Below are 19,493 nucleotides of genomic sequence, written 5' to 3' on the forward strand. Positions count from 1 at the left end.
TGATTCCGGAGTAAAGGACCTGTCCCCTGCTAAGTCCAAATGGTAACCCTCATGTGGAGTTCTGAACTGAGGAACAGGTGAGTCAGGAGACAGGGACCTGAGTTCCCACTGAGAGGCCAGTGACTCGGGTGACTGTGGTCTCAACTCGCTGACCCAATCGTATATGGTGGAATGAGTGTACTCCTCATCTGGTGTCACTGATGGAGGCCACAAATGTCTCAATTCAAATGTCGAAACTACGGGAATGGCAGCAGAATGATTTTCACGTGTAACACCACGCACAACATCTGCATAAGTTAGGGCGTTTACACTGGAAAACCGTAGGGATGCAGTTGCCGATACACTTGTGTGTTTAGTTTCAATCTGTGAAGTAAGAGAGTCTGGTGAATCTGCTCTGTTTTCGTCAAACAATTCGTCCAGACAACATTCATAATACTCAACATCTGACAGTGTTGAAAGCGGTGATACTGGTCTACATTCTGAGTGCTGTAAATAATAATCACAATGCTGACTCATCATCTGGCCAAATGCCATGCTAGAAGAAAACTGGTGCTGCTCAATTGATGCTACAGATTCTGGGGAGGATGCTCTAAAATCTGCCAACCAGTCATGCAGAAGAGAAAAGTCAAAATCAGAAGACACTGATTCTGGGGACAACGCCCTGTTACTAAAGAACCTATCAAGTCCAAGATCTGACAAAACTGACTGCGGGGACTCTGGTCTGCTCTCATCAAAGAGGGCATCCAGACACAAATCAGTACCTTCCCAGTCTGAAAGTGTTGATTCTGGAGTAAACGACCTGTCCCTTGTTAATTCCACATCATCACACATAGGCGGACGTCTGAATTGAGGAACAGGTGAGTCAGGAGACAGTGACCTAAGTTCGTATAGGGAGGACACTGACACTGGAGACTGTGGTCTGCTCTCATCAAACAGGGTATCCAGACAAAAATCAGTACCTTCCCAGTCTGAAAGTGTTGATTCCGGAGTAAAGGACCTGTCCCTTGCTAAGTCCAAATGGTAACCCACATGTGGAGTTCTGAACTGAGGAACAGGTGAGTCAGGAGACAGGGACCTGAGTTCCCATTGAGAGGCCAGTGACTCGGGTGACTGTGGTCTCAACTCACTGGCCCAATCGTATATGGTGGAATGAGTGTACTCCTCATCTGGTGTCACTGATGGAGGCCACAAATGTCTCATTTCAAATGTTGAAACTACGGGAATGGCAGCAGAATGATTTTCACATGTAACACCACGCACAACATCTGCATAAGTTAGGGCATTTACACTGGAAAACCGTAGGGATGCAGTTGCCGATACACTTGTGTGATTAGCTTCAATCTGTGAAGTAAGAGAGTCTGGTGAATCTGCTCTGTTTTCGTCAAACAATTCCTCCAGACAAAATTCATAATACTCAACATCTGACAGTGTTGGTCTACATTCTGAGTGCTGTAAATAATAATCACAATGCTGACTCATCATCTGGCCAAATGCCATGCTAGAAGAAAACTGGTGCTGCTCAATTGATGCTACAGATTCTGGGGAGGATGCTCTAAAATCTGCCAACCAGTCATGCAGAAGAGAGAAGTCAAAATCAGAAGACACTGATTCTGGGGACAACGCCCTGTTACTAAAGAACCTATCAAGTCCAAGATCTGACAAAATTGACTGCGGGGACTCTGGTCTGCTCTCATAAAAGAGGGCATCCAGACACAAATCGGTACCTTCCCAGTCTGAGAGTGTTGATTCTGGAGTAAACGACCTGTCTCTTGTTAATTCCACATCATCACACATACATGGACGTCTGAATTGAGGAACAGGTGAGTCAGGAGACAGTGACCTAAGTTCGTATTGACACGACACTGACTCTGGAGACTGTGGTCTGCTCTCATCAAACAGGGTATCCAGACAAAAATCAGTACCTTCCCAGTCTGAAAGTGTTGATTCCGGAGTAAGGGACCTGTCCCTTGCGAAGTCCAAATGGTAACCCACATGTGGAGCTCTGAACTGAGGAACAGGTGAGTCAGGAGACAGGGACCTGAGTTCCCATTGAGAGGCCAGTGACTCAGGTGACTGTGGTCTCAACTCGCTGACCCAATCGTCTGTGGTGGAAAGGTTGTACTCTTCATCTGATGTCATTGATGAAAGCCAAAAAGGTCTCAGCTCAAATGACGTCACTGCCAATGGCCAAAGAGGTCTCAACTCAAATGATGAAACAGGTGGCATTCTGCCTTCATCTTCCATATGTGTGACGCCACGCACAACATCTGCATATGTTAGAGGTTTCGAGGTGGTAAGCGGTAGGGATGCAGTTGCAGATACACTTGTGTGTTTAGCTTCAATCTGTGCAGTAAGAGAGTCTGGTGAATCTGCTCTGTTTTCGTCAAACGATTCCTCCAGACAAAATTCATGATACTCAACATCTGACAGTGTTGAAAGCGGTGATACTGGTCTACATTCTGAGTGCTGTAAATAATAATCACAATGTTGACTCATCATCTGGCCAAATGCCATGCTAGAAGAAAATTGGTGCTGCTCAACTGATGCTACAGATTCTGGGGAGGATGCTCTAAAATCTGCCAACCAGTCATGCAGAGGCGAAAAGTCAAAATCAGAAGACACCGATTCTGGGGACAACGCCCTGTTACTAAAGAACCTATCAAGTCCAAGATCTGACAAAACTGACTGCGGGGACTCTGGTCTGCTCTCATCAAAGAGGGCATCCAGACACAAATCAGTACCTTCCCAGTCTGAAAGTGTTGATTCTGGAGTAAACGACCTGTCCCTTGTTAATTCCACATCATCACACATGGGCGGACATCTGAATTGAGGAACAGGTGAGTCAGGAGACAGTGACCTAAGTTCGTATAGAGAGGACACTGACACTGGAGACTGTGGTCTGCTCTCATCAAACAGGGTATCCAGACAAAAATCAGTACCTTCCCAGTCTGAAAGTGTTGATTCCGGAGTAAAGGATCTGTCCCTTGCTAAGTCCAAATGGTAACCCACATGTGGAGTTCTGAACTGAGGAACAGGTGAGTCAGGAGACAGGGACCTGAGTTCCCATTGAGAGGCCAGTGACTCGGGTGACTGTGGTCTCAACTCGCTAGCCCAATCGCATATGGTGGAATGAGTGTACTCCTCATCTGGTGTCACTGATGGAGGCCACAAATGTCTCAATTTAAATGTCGAAACTACGGGAATGGCAGCAGAATGATTTTCACATGTAACACCACGCACAACATCTGCATAAGTTAGGGCGTTTACACTGGAAAACTGTAGGGATGCAGTTGTCGATACACTTGTGTGTTTAGATTCAATCTGTGAAGTAAGAGAGTCTGGTGAATCTGCTCTGCTTTCGTCAAACAATTCGTCCAGAAAAAATTCATGATACTCAACATCTGACAGTGTTGGTCTACATTCTGAGTGCTGTAAATAATAATCACAATGCTGACTCATCATCTGGCCAAATGCCATGCTAGAAGAAAACTGGTGCTGCTCAACTGATGTTACAGATTCTGGGGAGGATGCTCTAAAATCTGCCAACCAGTCATGCAGAAGAGAAAAGTCAAAATCAGAAGACACCGATTCTGGGGACAGCGCCCTGTTACTAAAGAACCTATCAAGTCCAAGATCTGACAAAACTGACTGCGGGGACTCTGGTCTGCTCTCATCAAAGAGGGCATCCAGACACAAATCGGTACCTTCCCAGTCTGAGAGTGTTGATTCTGGAGTAAACGACCTGTCTCTTGTTAATTCCACATCATCACACATACATGGACGTCTGAATTGAGGAACAGGTGAGTCAGGAGACAGTGACCTAAGTTCGTATTGAGACGACACTGACTCTGGAGACTGTGGTCTGCTCTCATCAAACAGGATATCCAGACAAAAATCAGTACCTTCCCAGTCTGAAAGTGTTGATTCCGGAGTAAAGGACCTGTCCCTTGCTAAGTCCAAATGGTAACCCACATGTGGAGTTCTGAACTGAGGAACAGGTGAGTCAGGAGACAGGGACCTGAGTTCCCATTGAGAGGCCAGTGACTCAGGTGACTGTGGTCTCAACTCGCTGACCCAATTGTCTGTGGTGGAAAGGTTGTACTCTTCATCTGATGTCATTGATGAAAGCCAAAAAGGTCTCAGCTCAAATGACGTCATTGCCAATGGCCAAAGAGGTCTCAACTCAGATGATGAAAAAGGTGGCATTCTGCCTTCATCTTCCATATGTGTGACGCCACGCACAACATCTGCATATGTTAGAGGTTTCGAGGTGGTAAGCGGTAGGGATGCAGATGCAGATACACTTGTGTGTTTAGCTTCAATCTGTGCAGTAAGAGAGTCTGGTGAATCTGCTCTGTTTTCGTCAAACAATTCCTCCAGACAAAATTCATAATACTCAACATCTGACAGTGTTGAAAGCGGTGATACTGGTGTACATTCTGAGTGCTGTAAATAATAATCACAATGTTGACTCATCATCTGGCCAAATGCCATGCTAGAAGAAAATTGGTGCTGCTCAACTGATGCTACAGATTCTGGGGAGGATGCTCTAAAATCTGCCAACCAGTCATGCAGAAGCGAAAAGTCAAAATCAGAAGACACCGATTCTGGGGACAACGCCCTGTTACTAAAGAACCTATCAAGTCCAAGATCTGACAAAACTGACTGCGGGGACTCTGGTCTGCTCTCATCAAAGAGGGCATCCAGACACAAATCAGTACCTTCCCAGTCTGAAAGTGTTGATTCTGGAGTAAACGACCTGTCCCTTGTTAATTCCACATCATCACACATAGGCGGACATCTGAATTGAGGAACAGGTGAGTCAGGAGACAGTGACCTAAGTTCGTATAGAGAGGACACTGACACTGGAGACTGTGGTCTGCTCTCATCAAACAGGGTATCCAGACAAAAATCAGTACCTTCCCAGTCTGAAAGTGTTGATTCCGGAGTAAAGGACCTGTCCCCTGCTAAGTCCAAATGGTAACCCACATGTGGAGTTCTGAACTGAGGAACAGGTGAGTCAGGAGGCAGGGACCTGAGTTCCCATTGAGAGGCCAGTGACTCGGGTGACTGTGGTCTCAACTCGCTGGCCCAATCGTATATGGTGGAATGAGTGTACTCCTCATCTGGTGTCACTGATGGAGGCCACAAATGTCTCAATTCAAATGTCGAAACTACGGGAATGGCAGCAGAATGATTTTCACGTGTAACACCACGCACAACATCTGCATAAGTTAGGGCGTTTACACTGGAAAACCGTAGGGATGCAGTTGCTGATACACTTGTGTGTTTAGTTTCAATCTGTGAAGTAAGAGAGTCTGGTGAATCTGCTCTGTTTTCGTCAAACAATTCCTCCAGACAAAATTCATAATACTCAACATCTGACAGTGTTGAAAGTGGTGATACTGGTCTACATTCTGATTGCTGTAAATAATAATCACAATGTTGACTCATCATCTGGCCAAATGCCATGCTAGAAGAAAATTGGTGCTGCTCAACTGATGCTACAGATTCTGGGGAGGATGCTCTAAAATCTGCCAACCAGTCATGCAGAAGAGAAAAGTCAAAATCAGAAGACACCGATTCTGGGGACAGCGCCCTGTTACTAAAGAACCTATCAAGTCCAAGATCTGACAAAACTGACTGCGGGGACTCTGGTCTGCTCTCATCAAAGAGGGCATCCAGACACAAATCAGTACCTTCCCAGTCTGAAAGTGTTGATTCTGGAGTAAACGACCTGTCTCTTGTTAATTCCACATCATCACACATACATGGACGTCTGAATTGAGGAACAGGTGAGTCAGGAGACAGTGACCTAAGTTCGTATTGAGACGACACTGACTCTGGAGACTGTGGTCTGCTCTCATCAAACAGGATATCCAGACAAAAATCAGTACCTTCCCAGTCTGAAAGTGTTGATTCCGGAGTAAAGGACCTGTCCCTTGCTAAGTCCAAATGGTAACCCACATGTGGAGTTCTGAACTGAGGAACAGGTGAGTCAGGAGACAGGGACCTGAGTTCCCATTGAGAGGCCAGTGACTCAGGTGACTGTGGTCTCAACTCGCTGACCCAATTGTCTGTGGTGGAAAGGTTGTACTCTTCATCTGATGTCACTGATGAAAGCCAAAAAGGTCTCAGCTCAAATGACGTCATTGCCAATGGCCAAAGAGGTCTCAACTCAGATGATGAAAAAGGTGGCATTCTGCCTTCATCTTCCATATGTGTGACGCCACGCACAACATCTGCATATGTTAGAGGTTTCGAGGTGGTAAGCGGTAGGGATGCAGTTGCAGATACACTTGTATGTTTAGCTTCAATCTGTGCAGTAAGAGAGTCTGGTGAATCTGCTCTGTTTTCGTCAAACAATTCCTCCAGACAAAATTCATAATACTCAACATCTGACAGTGTTGAAAGCGGTGATACTGGTGTACATTCTGAGTGCTGTAAATAATAATCACAATGTTGACTCATCATCTGGCCAAATGCCATGCTAGAAGAAAATTGGTGCTGCTCAACTGATGCTAAAGATTCTGGGGAGGATGCTCTAAAATCTGCCAACCAGTCATGCAGAAGCGAAAAGTCAAAATCAGAAGACACCGATTCTGGGGACAACGCCCTGTTACTAAAGAACCTATCAAGTCCAAGATCTGACAAAACTGACTGCGGGGACTCTGGTCTGCTCTCATCAAAGAGGGCATCCAGACACAAATCAGTACCTTCCCAGTCTGAAAGTGTTGATTCTGGAGTAAACGACCTGTCCCTTGTTAATTCCACATCATCACACATAGGCGGACGTCTGAATTGAGGAACAGGTGAGTCAGGAGACAGTGACCTAAGTTCGTATAGAGAGGACACTGACACTGGAGACTGTGGTCTGCTCTCATCAAACAGGGTATCCAGACAAAAATCAGTACCTTCCCAGTCTGAAAGTGTTGATTCCGGAGTAAAGGACCTGTCCCTTGCTAAGTCCAAATGGTAACCCACATGTGGAGTTCTGAACTGAGGAACAGGTGAGTCAGGAGACAGGGACCTGAGTTCCCATTGAGAGGCCAGTGACTCGGGTGACTGTGGTCTCAACTCGCTGGCCCAATCGTATATGGTGGAATGAGTGTACTCCTCATCTGGTGTCACTGATGGAGGCCACAAATGTCTCAATTCAAATGTCGAAACTACGGGAATGGCAGCAGAATGATTTTCACGTGTAACACCACGCACAACATCTGCATAAGTTAGGGCGTTTACACTGGAAAACCGTAGGGATGCAGTTGCTGATACACTTGTGTGTTTAGTTTCAATCTGTGAAGTAAGAGAGTCTGGTGAATCTGCTCTGTTTTCGTCAAACAATTCCTCCAGACAAAATTCATAATACTCAACATCTGACAGTGTTGAAAGTGGTGATACTGGTCTACATTCTGATTGCTGTAAATAATAATCACAATGTTGACTCATCATCTGGCCAAATGCCATGCTAGAAGAAAATTGGTGCTGCTCAACTGATGCTACAGATTCTGGGGAGGATGCTCTAAAATCTGCCAACCAGTCATGCAGAAGAGAAAAGTCAAAATCAGAAGACACCGATTCTGGGGACAGCGCCCTGTTACTAAAGAACCTATCAAGTCCAAGATCTGACAAAACTGACTGCGGGGACTCTGGTCTGCTCTCATCAAAGAGGGCATCCAGACACAAATCAGTACCTTCCCAGTCTGAAAGTGTTGATTCTGGAGTAAACGACCTGTCCCTTGTTAATTCCACATCATCACACATAGGCGGACGTCTGAATTGAGGAACAGGTGAGTCAGGAGACAGTGACCTAAGTTCGTATAGAGAGGACACTGACACTGGTGACTGTGGTCTGCACTCATCAAACAGGGTATCCAGACAAAAATCAGTACCTTCCCAGTCTGAAAGTGTTGATTCCGGAGTAAAGGACCTGTCCCCTGCTAAGACCAAATGGTAACCCTCATGTGGAGTTCTGAACTGAGGAACAGGTGAGTCAGGAGGCAGGGACCTGAGTTCCCATTGAGAGGCCAGTGACTCGGGTGACTGTGGTCTCAACTCGCTGGCCCAATCGTATATGGTGGAATGAGTGTACTCCTCATCTGGTGTCACTGATGGAGGCCACAAATGTCTCAATTCAAATGTCGAAACTACGGGAATGGCAGCAGAATGATTTTCACATGTAACACCACGCACAACATCTGCATAAGTTAGGGCGTTTACACTGGAAAACCGTAGGGATGCAGTTGTCGATACACTTGTGTGTTTAGTTTCAATCTGTGAAGTAAGAGAGTCTGGTGAATCTGCTCTGTTTTCGTCAAACAATTCGTCCAGACAAAATTCATAATACTCAACATCTGACAGTGCTGGTCTACATTCTGAGTGCTGTAAATAATAATCACAATGCTGACTCATCATCTGGCCAAATGCCATGCTAGAAGAAAACTGGTGCTGCTCAATTGATGTTACAGATTCTGGGGAGGATGCTCTAAAATCTGCCAACCAGTCATGCAGAAGAGAAAAGTCAAAATCAGAAGACACTGATTCTGGGGACAACGCCCTGTTACTAAAGAACCTATCAAGTCCAAGATCTGACAAAACTGACTGCGGGGACTCTGGTCTGCTCTCATCAAAGAGGGCATCCAGACACAAATCAGTACCTTCCCAGTCTGAAAGTGTTGATTCTGGAGTAAACGACCTGTCCCTTGTTAATTCCACATCATCACACATAGGCGGACGTCTGAATTGAGGAACAGGTGAGTCAGGAGACAGTGACCTAAGTTCGTATAGGGAGGACACTGACACTGGAGACTGTGGTCTGTTCTCATCAAACAGGGTATCCAGACAAAAATCAGTACCTTCCCAGTCTGAAAGTGTTGATTCCGGAGTAAAGGACCTGTCCCTTGCTAAGTCCAAATGGTAACCCACATGTGGAGTTCTGAACTGAGGAACAGGTGAGTCAGGAGACAGGGACCTGAGTTCCCATTGAGAGGCCAGTGACTCGGGTGACTGTGGTCTCAACTCGCTGGCCCAATCGTATATGGTGGAATGAGTGTACTCCTCATCTGGTGTCACTGATGGAGGCCACAAATGTCTCATTTCAAATGTCGAAACTACGGGAATGGCAGCAGAATGATTTTCACGTGTAACACCACGCACAACATCTGGATAAGTTAGGGCGTTTACACTGGAAAACCGTAGGGATGCAGTTGCCGATACACTTGTGTGATTAGCTTCAATCTGTGAAGTAAGAGAGTCTGGTGAATCTGCTCTGTTTTCGTCAAACAATTCCTCCAGACAAAATTCATAATACTCAACATCTGACAGTGTTGAAAGCGGTGATACTGGTCTACATTCTGAGTGCTGTAAATAATAATCACAATGTTGACTCATCATCTGGCCAAATGCCATGCTAGAAGAAAATTGGTGCTGCTCAACTGATGCTACAGATTCTGGGGAGGATGCTCTAAAATCTGCCAACCAGTCATGCAGAAGCGAAAAGTCAAAATCAGAAGACACCGATTCTGGGGACAACGCCCTGTTACTAAAGAACCTATCAAGTCCAAGATCTGACAAAACTGACTGCGGGGACTCTGGTCTGCTCTCATCAAAGAGGGCATCCAGACACAAATCAGTACCTTCCCAGTCTGAAAGTGTTGATTCTGGAGTAAACGACCTGTCCCTTGTTAATTCCACATCATCACACATAGGCGGATGTCTGAATTGAGGAACAGGTGAGTCAGGAGACAGTGACCTAAGTTCGTATAGAGAGGACACTGACACTGGAGACTGTGGTCTGCTCTCATCAAACAGGGTATCCAGACAAAAATCAGTACCTTCCCAGTCTGAAAGTGTTGATTCCGGAGTAAAGGATCTGTCCCTTGCTAAGTCCAAATGGTAACCCACATGTGGAGTTCTGAACTGAGGAACAGGTGAGTCAGGAGACAGGGACCTGAGTTCCCATTGAGAGGCCAGTGACTCGGGTGACTGTGGTCTCAACTCGCTGACCCAATCGTCTGTGGTGGAAAGGTTGTACTCTTCATCTGATGTCATTGATGAAAGCAAAAAAGGTCTCAGCTCAAATGACGTCACTGCCAGTGGCCAAAGAGGTCTCAACTCAAATGATGAAACAGGTGGCATTCTGCCTTCATCTTCCATATGTGTGACGCCACGCACAACATCTGCATATGTCAGCGGTTTCGAGGTCGTAAGCGGTAGGGATGCAGTTGCAGATATACTTGCGTGTTTAGCTTCAATCTGTGCAGTAAGAGAGTCTGGTGAATCTGCTCTGTTTTCGTCAAACAATTCCTCCAGACAAAATTCATAATACTCAACACCTGACAGTGTTGAAAGCGGTGATACTGGTCTACATTCTGAGTGCTGTAAATAATAATCACAATGTTGACTCATCATCTGGCCAAATGCCATGCTAGAAGAAAATTGGTGCTGCTCAATTGATGCTACAGATTCTGGGGAGGATGCTCTAAAATCTGCAAACCAGTCATGCAGAAGAGAAAAGTCAAAATCAGAAGACACTGATTCTGGGGACAACGCCCTGTTACTAAAGGACCTATCAAGTCCAAGACCTGACAAAACTGACTGCGGGGACTCTGGTCTGCTCTCATCAAAGAGGGCATCCAGACACAAATCAGTACCTTCCCAGTCTGAGAGTGTTGATTCTGGAGTAAACGACCTGTCTCTTGTTAATTCCACATCATCACACATACATGGACGTCTGAATTGTGGAACAGGTGAGTCAGGAGACAGTGACCTAAGTCCGTATTGAGACGACACTGACTCTGGAGACTGTGGTCTGCTCTCATCAAACAGGGTATCCAGACAAAAATCAGTACCTTCCCAGTCTGAAAGTGCTGATTTCGGAGTAAAGGACCTGTCCCTTGCTAAGTCCAAATGGTAACCCACATGTGGAGTTCTGAACTGAGGAACAGGTGAGTCAGGAGACAGGGACCTGAGTTCCCATTGAGAGGCCAATGACTTGGGTGACTGTGGTCTCAACTCGCTGACCCAATCGTCTATGGTGGAAAAGTTGTACTCTTCATCTGGTGTCACTGATAGAGGCCACAAATGTCTCAATTCAAATGTCGAATCTACGGGAATGGCAGCAGTATGATTTTCATGTGTAACACCACGCACAACATCTGCATATGTTAGTGCTTTTACACTGGAAAGCTGTGGGGATGCATTTGCAGATACACTTGTGTGTATAGCTTTATTTTGTGAAGTAAGAGAGTCTGGTGAATCTGCTTTGTCTGAATCTGGACATGCATAATGCTCAACATCTGACAGTGTTGGAAGAGGTGACAGTGGTCTACCTTCTGAGCACTGTAAATAATAGTTACAATGTTGACTCATCATGTGTCCAAATGTCATGATAGGAGAGAAAAACTGTTGCTCAACTGTTTCCAAAGAGACTGGGGATGATTGTTTGATATCAGTCATAAATGTTGATTTATCAGAGTCCTGTCTTGATTCATCTGAATTGTCATTTCTTAAATCATTATCCATTTCCTCCAATAAAATATTTGACATATGTGGCTTTAATCTTCTCTTTCCCCCTTCAAGTAACAAGTCTGTTTGTGACTTTTCATCTGGAAACTCAAAATTGTACTTTGGTCTCTCGACCAAGTTAAAGACAACTGGTTTGGGCAATGTTACTTCTTTTAACATCTGACAAGATTCAGTCAATTGTTTGTGATTCTTGTGATCAAAGCATTGCACTTTATTGTGCTGTGGCGTGGTTTGTCTGTTGTTTATCAAATGAATATCTGACTGACCTTCTGAAGTCATGAATTGCGAAGGTTCTGGTTCCAATTTAGAAAACCAGTAATCTATGAAAGATTTACTACTCTTCTCCTCTAGTTGTGGGGCTTCCAATGAAAGCGGTCCTACTTGAAATGACTTTTCTGTTTTACCTGAACCGTCTCCTCTATATATACCCCTGACAGATGCTGAGGGAGCATCCACAGAATATTGCAAATAATCACAGTTCATATGGATGTCCTGGGAAACTGACATATCAGGTGGAATATAACTGCTTGATGTGACTGATTCTTCAGGGAGAGGAGGATTAATATGTGAGGCAAGTAAATTTGGTGTGAATGCTCTACCCTGACCCACTTCCTCACTGCAGCCTGTCATGGATGGAGCTGATGTCAGCAGCGGATAGGGTGGATCGCCTCCTGAATATAGCAAATAATAATCACAAAACTGACTCCTAAGTTCGGCACGAATAGGTTCTGAGAGCAAGAGTTCGAGAAATGAGAAACTGCACTGGGAAGTCTGAGATTCTGGTGAGGATGGTCGGCAGTCCCTATCTAATGATCCATATCCATGAATATTTCTAGCTAAGTCAGATGAAGATCTATCAAGAGAAACATATTGCAAAAAGTCATCACACTCAATATTTGATGTCACTGGTGATAATGCTCCTTTGTCTCCCTTTATCTGTGGACCGTCAGGTATAGGTGAACAAAATGTAGGTACTTCAGAGCTGGGGTGCAGTGGTCTATACTTATTCCAAGACTCAAAGGAGTCAGAACAAACTGATTGTGAATTCACAGTTGTTGCATAATCTTTCAAACTTTCTAACGGCGTTCCACATTTATGTGTATGTGATTGATTGGGGTGTAATTTATTTACAGTGAAATCAGTTGTAATTTCTGGTGAACTACATGCATCAGATCTAGGAGAGAGTGCCCGTCTGTCATCTAATATACAGGAGAAGTCAGGTAAGACCCTTCTTTCCCCTCGTGGAGAGTCAGGTGACATTGCCCTATAATCACTTATTGACATGACAGATTCAGGGGATGACAGTCTTAGTATGGAGTCATTTAGTGTCCATTCCTCTGCAAGACCCCTTTCATTGACAGGCGGTGAGCCACAATGATGCTCAGACAACAACGAATCAGGGGTCAAAGGGATGTACTCTATGAAAGGTAATATTGCATCTTCCTCAGGTGATTGTGATGTGCAATGGGAAATAGGTAGGAGAAGGCTAGGAAAGGCAGTGTTTGTGTCAGATTTGTAGGGTGCCTTTGCCCTTACTATGACATTGTCACTATCTGGACGAGAAGAACAACGATTCAGGTACTGATCAGTTGAGTCACAGGCCATCTGAACAGGGTAATCGTTTGTCATACTGTTGGTCTTAATTTTGAATGGTTCCACCATGCTGTACTTTGCTGTAGGAATAATGGGGTCAATTGACTTGATGTCACCATTATCATCAATGAAGGGCATGTTTTCAAGCTGTGGTGTATCCCTAAACTCATCACAAAGTTTACTGAAGTCAGTCTCAGCTTGGTCTGATTCTGACAGGCTCAGACCAAAGTCTCTGATAGAGATAGATGATGGTAACTTCAGAACTTCAAGTGATTGACCTTGCTCATCTTGACAACCACACTTCATCAAAGGTAAGGTTTGGTTGCAGTCATCTTTGACTTGGCACTGCTTGCCCCCTTGGAGAGGCCTGACAGCATGTACTTCGACATGGTGGCAATCTTGCTTGTCTTTCATTTTGGGGTTATAAATTTGAGTTGCTTGGCTCCCCAGTGCTGCTTCTTTTGAGGTGGGAAGCGTACTTACTTGCTCATCTGAGTTGTCGTAAGCTGTAGGCTCTTGTGTGATTATATCCTCTGAGGTCCATAGGTTAGGGTTTAATTCACTGTAAAACAAAAAGAAGGTCACTAATTATGACGTTGCGTGAATGTGATATGACCAAGCCCAAATCTAAAAAGAATAGTGTAAATACAACATCCACAAACAATGGGACCAGGCCATATACCTGTACCCACTGTATTATATTTAAGCATACATTCCAGTGGCATCAGGATATAGCATTGTTATATTTCTCAATGCTGACATGCTGGGAAATATTGAACTCCAGAAAAGCAGCAAGCTTTAGTACTTCTTTTTTTATGTATACCTATATGGCATTTCTGGTGCATGCATGAGTGTCAGTTGAAACGTGTCAAATAATGCTACACTACATTACACCGGATATGTGTATGCAGAATCAAGAAACAATTTAAATGAATAATTTACTGTGGGATCTCAAGCTCCTCCAACAGGTCACCATGCATGCTCTCTGAGGGGGTGTGCCCAACAGGCTCTGCCCAGGAAGGAATATCCAATAAGGAAGCAACTGATAGGTCCTCTTCAGAAACAGCTGGGGGTGGTCTGCGGTCTGACTCCACCCTTCTGACGACTCTTGGGCTGTCTGCATCCTCTTGAACTGAAGATAGGGCTACTGACACTGGAAAATACACATAATACATATGTGTGCAAATACACAAATAGAGCCTGGTGTTAGATAGAGTCGTCAACTTGGATGCTGAATTCAGTATTGAGAGGTGTAACTACCTTCACTGTGATCCAGTGTCTTTTCTATCTCTGCATAAGTTCTAGATGTTTGCTCTTGAACCGACTTGTTCATCTGGGTTTCAATAAGATGAACGATGTCCATGCGGTTGATCTTGGTTAGTCTCTTAATCAGACTGTCCTCTGTGAAAGGATTTCATTCAGTTAACACAGTGAAGGAATTATGTCAAAATTGACAGTGTAAAATTACATTTAATTTCAAGTATGAATACAGATTAAATAAGTACACAAACATTTTGGTTAAAACCAAAGATGAATTAAATAGATTTTTTTCAGGTTGTGTTCACACAATTGACTGAAGGGCTTGAAAGTGAAAAGGTAATAGTGCATTCAGTATCATAAAACAAATAACGTTTTCAGAATATGATGTCCTAGTCGAATGTCAGCTGTACCTGTTGCATGCTTGCCTTCACGTTCAACCCATCGCTGCAGCAAGGCATGGCTCTGCTCTTGAAGGGAATTAGGATTCTCTGTCCTTACTAACTGGATATCATCCTCACTGAATTCCAGCTCTCTTGCCAGCTCTGGGGTGATGGATAACAAAACAAGGGGTGAAAGAAAAACCTTTTTTTTTTTTTTTATGTTTTGCAGCTAGAACATGTACACTCCTATCATTTTCTGCTATTTCCCTAGTTCTGCTAGCAAATACAGAAAACATGCACCAAATACATTTTTTCCTGAAATTGAAAATATTTGCATTATTTTACAGCTTACCTGTCCAGCTGAAGCCAAGAAGATCTGCAATGATAGCTAATGTCTCCTCTTTCCTGTCAGCATCATCCTGCCAATCCACTAAAAATGCCATCAGAGCCAAACATTCAATCTTAATATCATGGCTGAAAGGTCAAGGTGTAAAATACTATGTATCTCAAAGTAAACCTATTTCCACATTGTAGGTACCAGTCACTGAACTATACAGTGTAACTGCAGATTTAAATTTCCTTTAACTGAATCTATGTTATGGGCTATAATACTCTGAAATTGAGCATGGATCTGTGATGTTGACATGGATGATAACATAAAGGTTGGCCTTAGGGTCACTCTAAAGAGCAGTACACTTGTTTATGAACTATGCCTATTTAGTCACAATAAGTACGTCATATTTTTTTAATCATTAGTGAAAGCAATGACAATGTGCTGATTAAGCAATCTGCATGCTAATATTAGTAAAGCCGTATTAGTAGTACATATATTTATACCAATACAACAGTGGAAGTCTGCATCGGAATCGTTAAAGCTACTACTTCTTTAAAAAGGAAAGGAAACTTACAAACATGCAAAACACCACAACACACAGACACACACACAGACACACACACACACACACACACACACACAATACAAACAAGTAAAGACAATGCAAGATGGGACTAGACAAATCAAAACAAACGAAAACAACACAAAATGACAAATGGCAACATTATGTTTCTAAGAAGAGTAAAAGGGTTCTTGCTGCCGAGGAGAAGATATAGGAAAGCAAAAGCCCATGTAGGTCTGGCCATACCTGGCATACATTCTGGAGTTTGGTCAGCGATGATTCTCTGCATCTGAGTTTCCACCATGTCATCTTGGGCAGGCTTGGATTCAAAAACATCCGCTTTCCCAGAAGATGGTTTCAACAGATTGCTTTCAGAATCAAAACTGTGTGAGGCTGGGATGTCATATGTAAAGGTAACAGAATCTGAACTCCTGCGACTTGTGCCAATTATATCATCAGTATCCAAAGAAGACCTGACAGAAGTTTCTGCAGTCTTAGAGAGTTGACTTTCTTTTCCTTGGGGACAGCAGGAGGAAAACATTTGAGCTTGAGGTTTCTGTTGCGAAATGACAGGAAGTTTGCAGGGGGAAAGGTTGGACTTATTAGTGGGTTGACTACTGTCAGAATAACTCCTTCTGTCTTTGTTAGAGGCTTTACTTGTGTCACTATCAGCCTCAGATCTAGCTCTACGATCCAGTGTTAAGCTTTTTTCTGCTTTTCTTTGAACCTGATCAAGCTCCGATACCTGTGAGATTTCCATGGTCATTTCCTTGCAAGTTGTGCTGCTCGGTATTACTACCAAAGGCTGGAGTGAATCCTGATGATATGCTGTAATGCCAGCCTGTGAAGCTGAAAAAGACATCTCTATGACGGAGCACTGGTCATCATCATCTTCCTCCTCCTCCTCATCATCATCATCATCATCAGGAGAGGAGTCAGAAGAATCATTTCTCTGCTGTGAGACCACTGAACTGGCACCTGTAGATGCATCTGATTGAAGGTCAGCTATGGTAGAGTCTAGATAGTCTAGACCAAGGCTTTGAATGCTTTCAACCTCATTTTGAGCAATAGTTATTCCATCCAAAGCATTGGAGGAACCAGGGTGAACCTCTTTAGAGCTGCCTAGATCAGCTTCAGAGAATGGACTTTTACTCTCTGACTTGTCACTTGAGGGTCTGATGAGTGTTCTTGGTTTAGGAGTGGGAATTTTGTCATTCACACCCTGAGTCACTGATGACTGTTGGACCTCTTGAAGAGCAGGAACAGAATCACTATTCTCTAGGGTTAAAGACTTTGTTTGATCTTCCCCTGTCTCCTCCTGCACAACTTCATCAACTGGATGTTCCCCTATGTGAAAAAATGCATATCCTTCCCCTTCTTCCTCAAAGCTTCTTCTTGTCATATCAATTGCACCCCCTCTGGTCATTTCAAATAGCTTCCCCTCTTGATACTGAAATGGATCAGGACTTCTCTCATCAGCTGGAGTTCTAACAGGTGTTTTGTCAGGTGTTTTTCTGTCATCTGCAGGAAAAAGATTTATCTGTGCCTTAGCCTCAACTTGTGCATTGAAGCCTTCATCATTCTCACTCTGACATGATGAAATTTCACATTCTAGTTCTTCAGCACACATCATATCCTGAGATGAGCTGCTAACTGATTCCATAGTCATTAGTTGTGACTGATTTTCTACCTTCTCCTTACTGCTCAAACTACGAGTGTCAGTGCTTTCTGTTGCAGATTTTTCAGATTTTGTCTGTAGTGTCTCTTGTGAGGGAGAGTGTTTATCTGGTCCACATTTTAGATTTAGCTCATCATCTTTGTGATCACCTGTTTCTGACTGCTGTGCAGTGACATCAAAAGATTTGTCTCTCTTCGTTTTAGCCTCCTGTTCCATTTCTTCAAATGTTTTGATCTTTGCAGCCATTTTAAACATCTCCTCTTCTGGTGTGAATTGTTTTTCAGTGATATCATCCTCTCTATCAATTTCATCGAGGGAGTCTTGCCTTATAAGAGTGTGAAAATTTTCACTGTCGTGTATTTTGGAGTCAGGGAACATGTCATCAGTTACTCCCTTTTCTGAACAGTAATATTTGTTCTTCATTTCACGATCCATTTGGGTGATATCACAGTTGTTTTCTTGCTCATCATGCCCACTTTCATCCCTGTAAATATTTTTGTCATAAACAAAACATGCTTCTAGCTGGGAGGCATAATCCTCATACACAGCTGTCTTGGATGCCCTCTCAAGTACTGTGTCCTTGGGTTGAGTGGGACTTCCCTCAAGAGAGTCTCGACAAGGTGATTCTCTGGCAGGACTTGGTTCAATTGAATCAAGGGATGTCTTTGAAGATCTATCCTCCATGAGAGGACTTGCTTCAAGAGAGTCTGGATGGCATGGCTCATTACCTAGGTCATCAAAAACCACAGTGCTTAGGTTCACTAAATCAGACGGACGTTGTGGTGTGTCAGAGCTACTTGGTTGTTGCCCAAATTTGTGTTGTTTGAGAATCGAATCAGCAGCAACTAAACTGACATCCCTATCATCATTCTCATAGTGATACATTGCCGCATATGGTTTTGTAATGTCCTCTATCCCCTCAGTACAAACACTGAAAGGTGAGGCCTCAGTTGGTGAGGTTTGACCCTCACCCTCCTCCTCAGATGAGAAACTTTTGGGACCTTCGTGGGAAGGGACCTTCTGCCATTTACTTTCCATAGCTCTCTTTTTATTGATGTCCACAGTGTTTATATTTGTGTCTTCTGGTGACATCATCTCATGTTCAGAGCAGAATATCTGCATTTCTTTTTTTGTGTCTTTTGTCAGAATAACTTGTCTGTAGCTCTCTTGGACTAGGTCCTCTTCTGGGAGAGATTGTATTGCCACTGGCTTTTCCTTGAGATGCTGATCCAAGTCATTACTGAGAAGTGACAACATGCCTGACATGTCCCTCTCAGTTGTAGACTGTTGTTGCTGTGTCTTTCTTTCAATGTAGACTTCTTGGATTGCTGTCTCTAATACAGAACCTGGTGACAACTCCGTGACTCCAACTTCATCTGCCTGCTTGACTTCATTTTCCTGTAAACCTATTTCATCCTCCAAATTACTACTTGTTCGTATAACTTGTTTGTAACTCTCTTGGACTAGATCTTCCTCTGGGAGAGATTGTATTGCCACTGGCTTTTCCTTGAGATGCTGATCCAAGTCATTTCTGAGAAGTGACAACATGCCTGACATGTCCCTCTCAGTTGTAGACTGTTGGTGCTGTGTCTTTCTTTCGATGTAGACTTCGTGGATTGCTGTCTCTAATACAGAACCTGGTGATGACTCTGTGACTCCAACTTCGTCTGTCTGCATATGTTCATTTTCCTCTTCATGTAGCTCATCCTCCAAATTACTACTTGTGAGTATAACTTGTTTGTAGCTCTCTTGGACTAGATTCTCTTCTGGGAGAGATTCTATTGCTCCTGGCTTTTCTTTGAGATACTGATCCATGTCACTAGTGAGAAGTGCGAACATGCCTGACAAATCCTTCTCAATTCTTGACCTATGGTGGTGTGTCTTTCTATTAATGCAAACTTCTTGGTAGGGTGTCTCCAATGAAGCATTTGGTGACAACTCTGTGACTCCAACTTCGTCTGTCTGCATGTGTTCATTTTGCTCTGCACTGATCTTGTCATCCAAATTACTACTTGTCAGTATAACTTGTTTGTAGCTCTCTTGGACTAGATCTTCCTCTGGGAGAGATTGTATTGCCACTGGCTTTTCCTTGAGATGCTGATCCAAGTCACTACTGAGAAGTGACAACATGCCTGACATGTCCTTCTCAGTTGTAGACTG

The 19,493-nt window shown here is 43.8% G+C and overlaps 1 protein-coding gene across 1 annotated transcript in view; it reads right to left on the reverse strand.

Annotated features, from left to right (window-relative positions):
- Positions 1–19,493, reverse strand: part of LOC119028664 (ankyrin-2-like) — an 84,842-nt gene that overhangs the window by 16,531 nt on the left and 48,818 nt on the right. The window contains exons 40-44 of the mRNA XM_037114938.1: positions 15,112–15,189; positions 14,790–14,921; positions 14,380–14,520; positions 14,062–14,272; positions 13,603–13,681 (exon numbers count right to left, since the gene is read on the reverse strand). Coding sequence (XP_036970833.1) covers positions 13,603–13,681; positions 14,062–14,272; positions 14,380–14,520; positions 14,790–14,921; positions 15,112–15,189 — 641 coding nt within the window. The remainder of the gene's footprint in view (positions 1–13,602; positions 13,682–14,061; positions 14,273–14,379; positions 14,521–14,789; positions 14,922–15,111; positions 15,190–19,493) is intronic.

The sequence above is a fragment of the Acanthopagrus latus genome, chromosome 1 (genome assembly GCF_904848185.1).
Source record: "Acanthopagrus latus isolate v.2019 chromosome 1, fAcaLat1.1, whole genome shotgun sequence".
Classification (NCBI taxonomy): Eukaryota; Metazoa; Chordata; class Actinopteri; order Spariformes; family Sparidae; genus Acanthopagrus; species Acanthopagrus latus.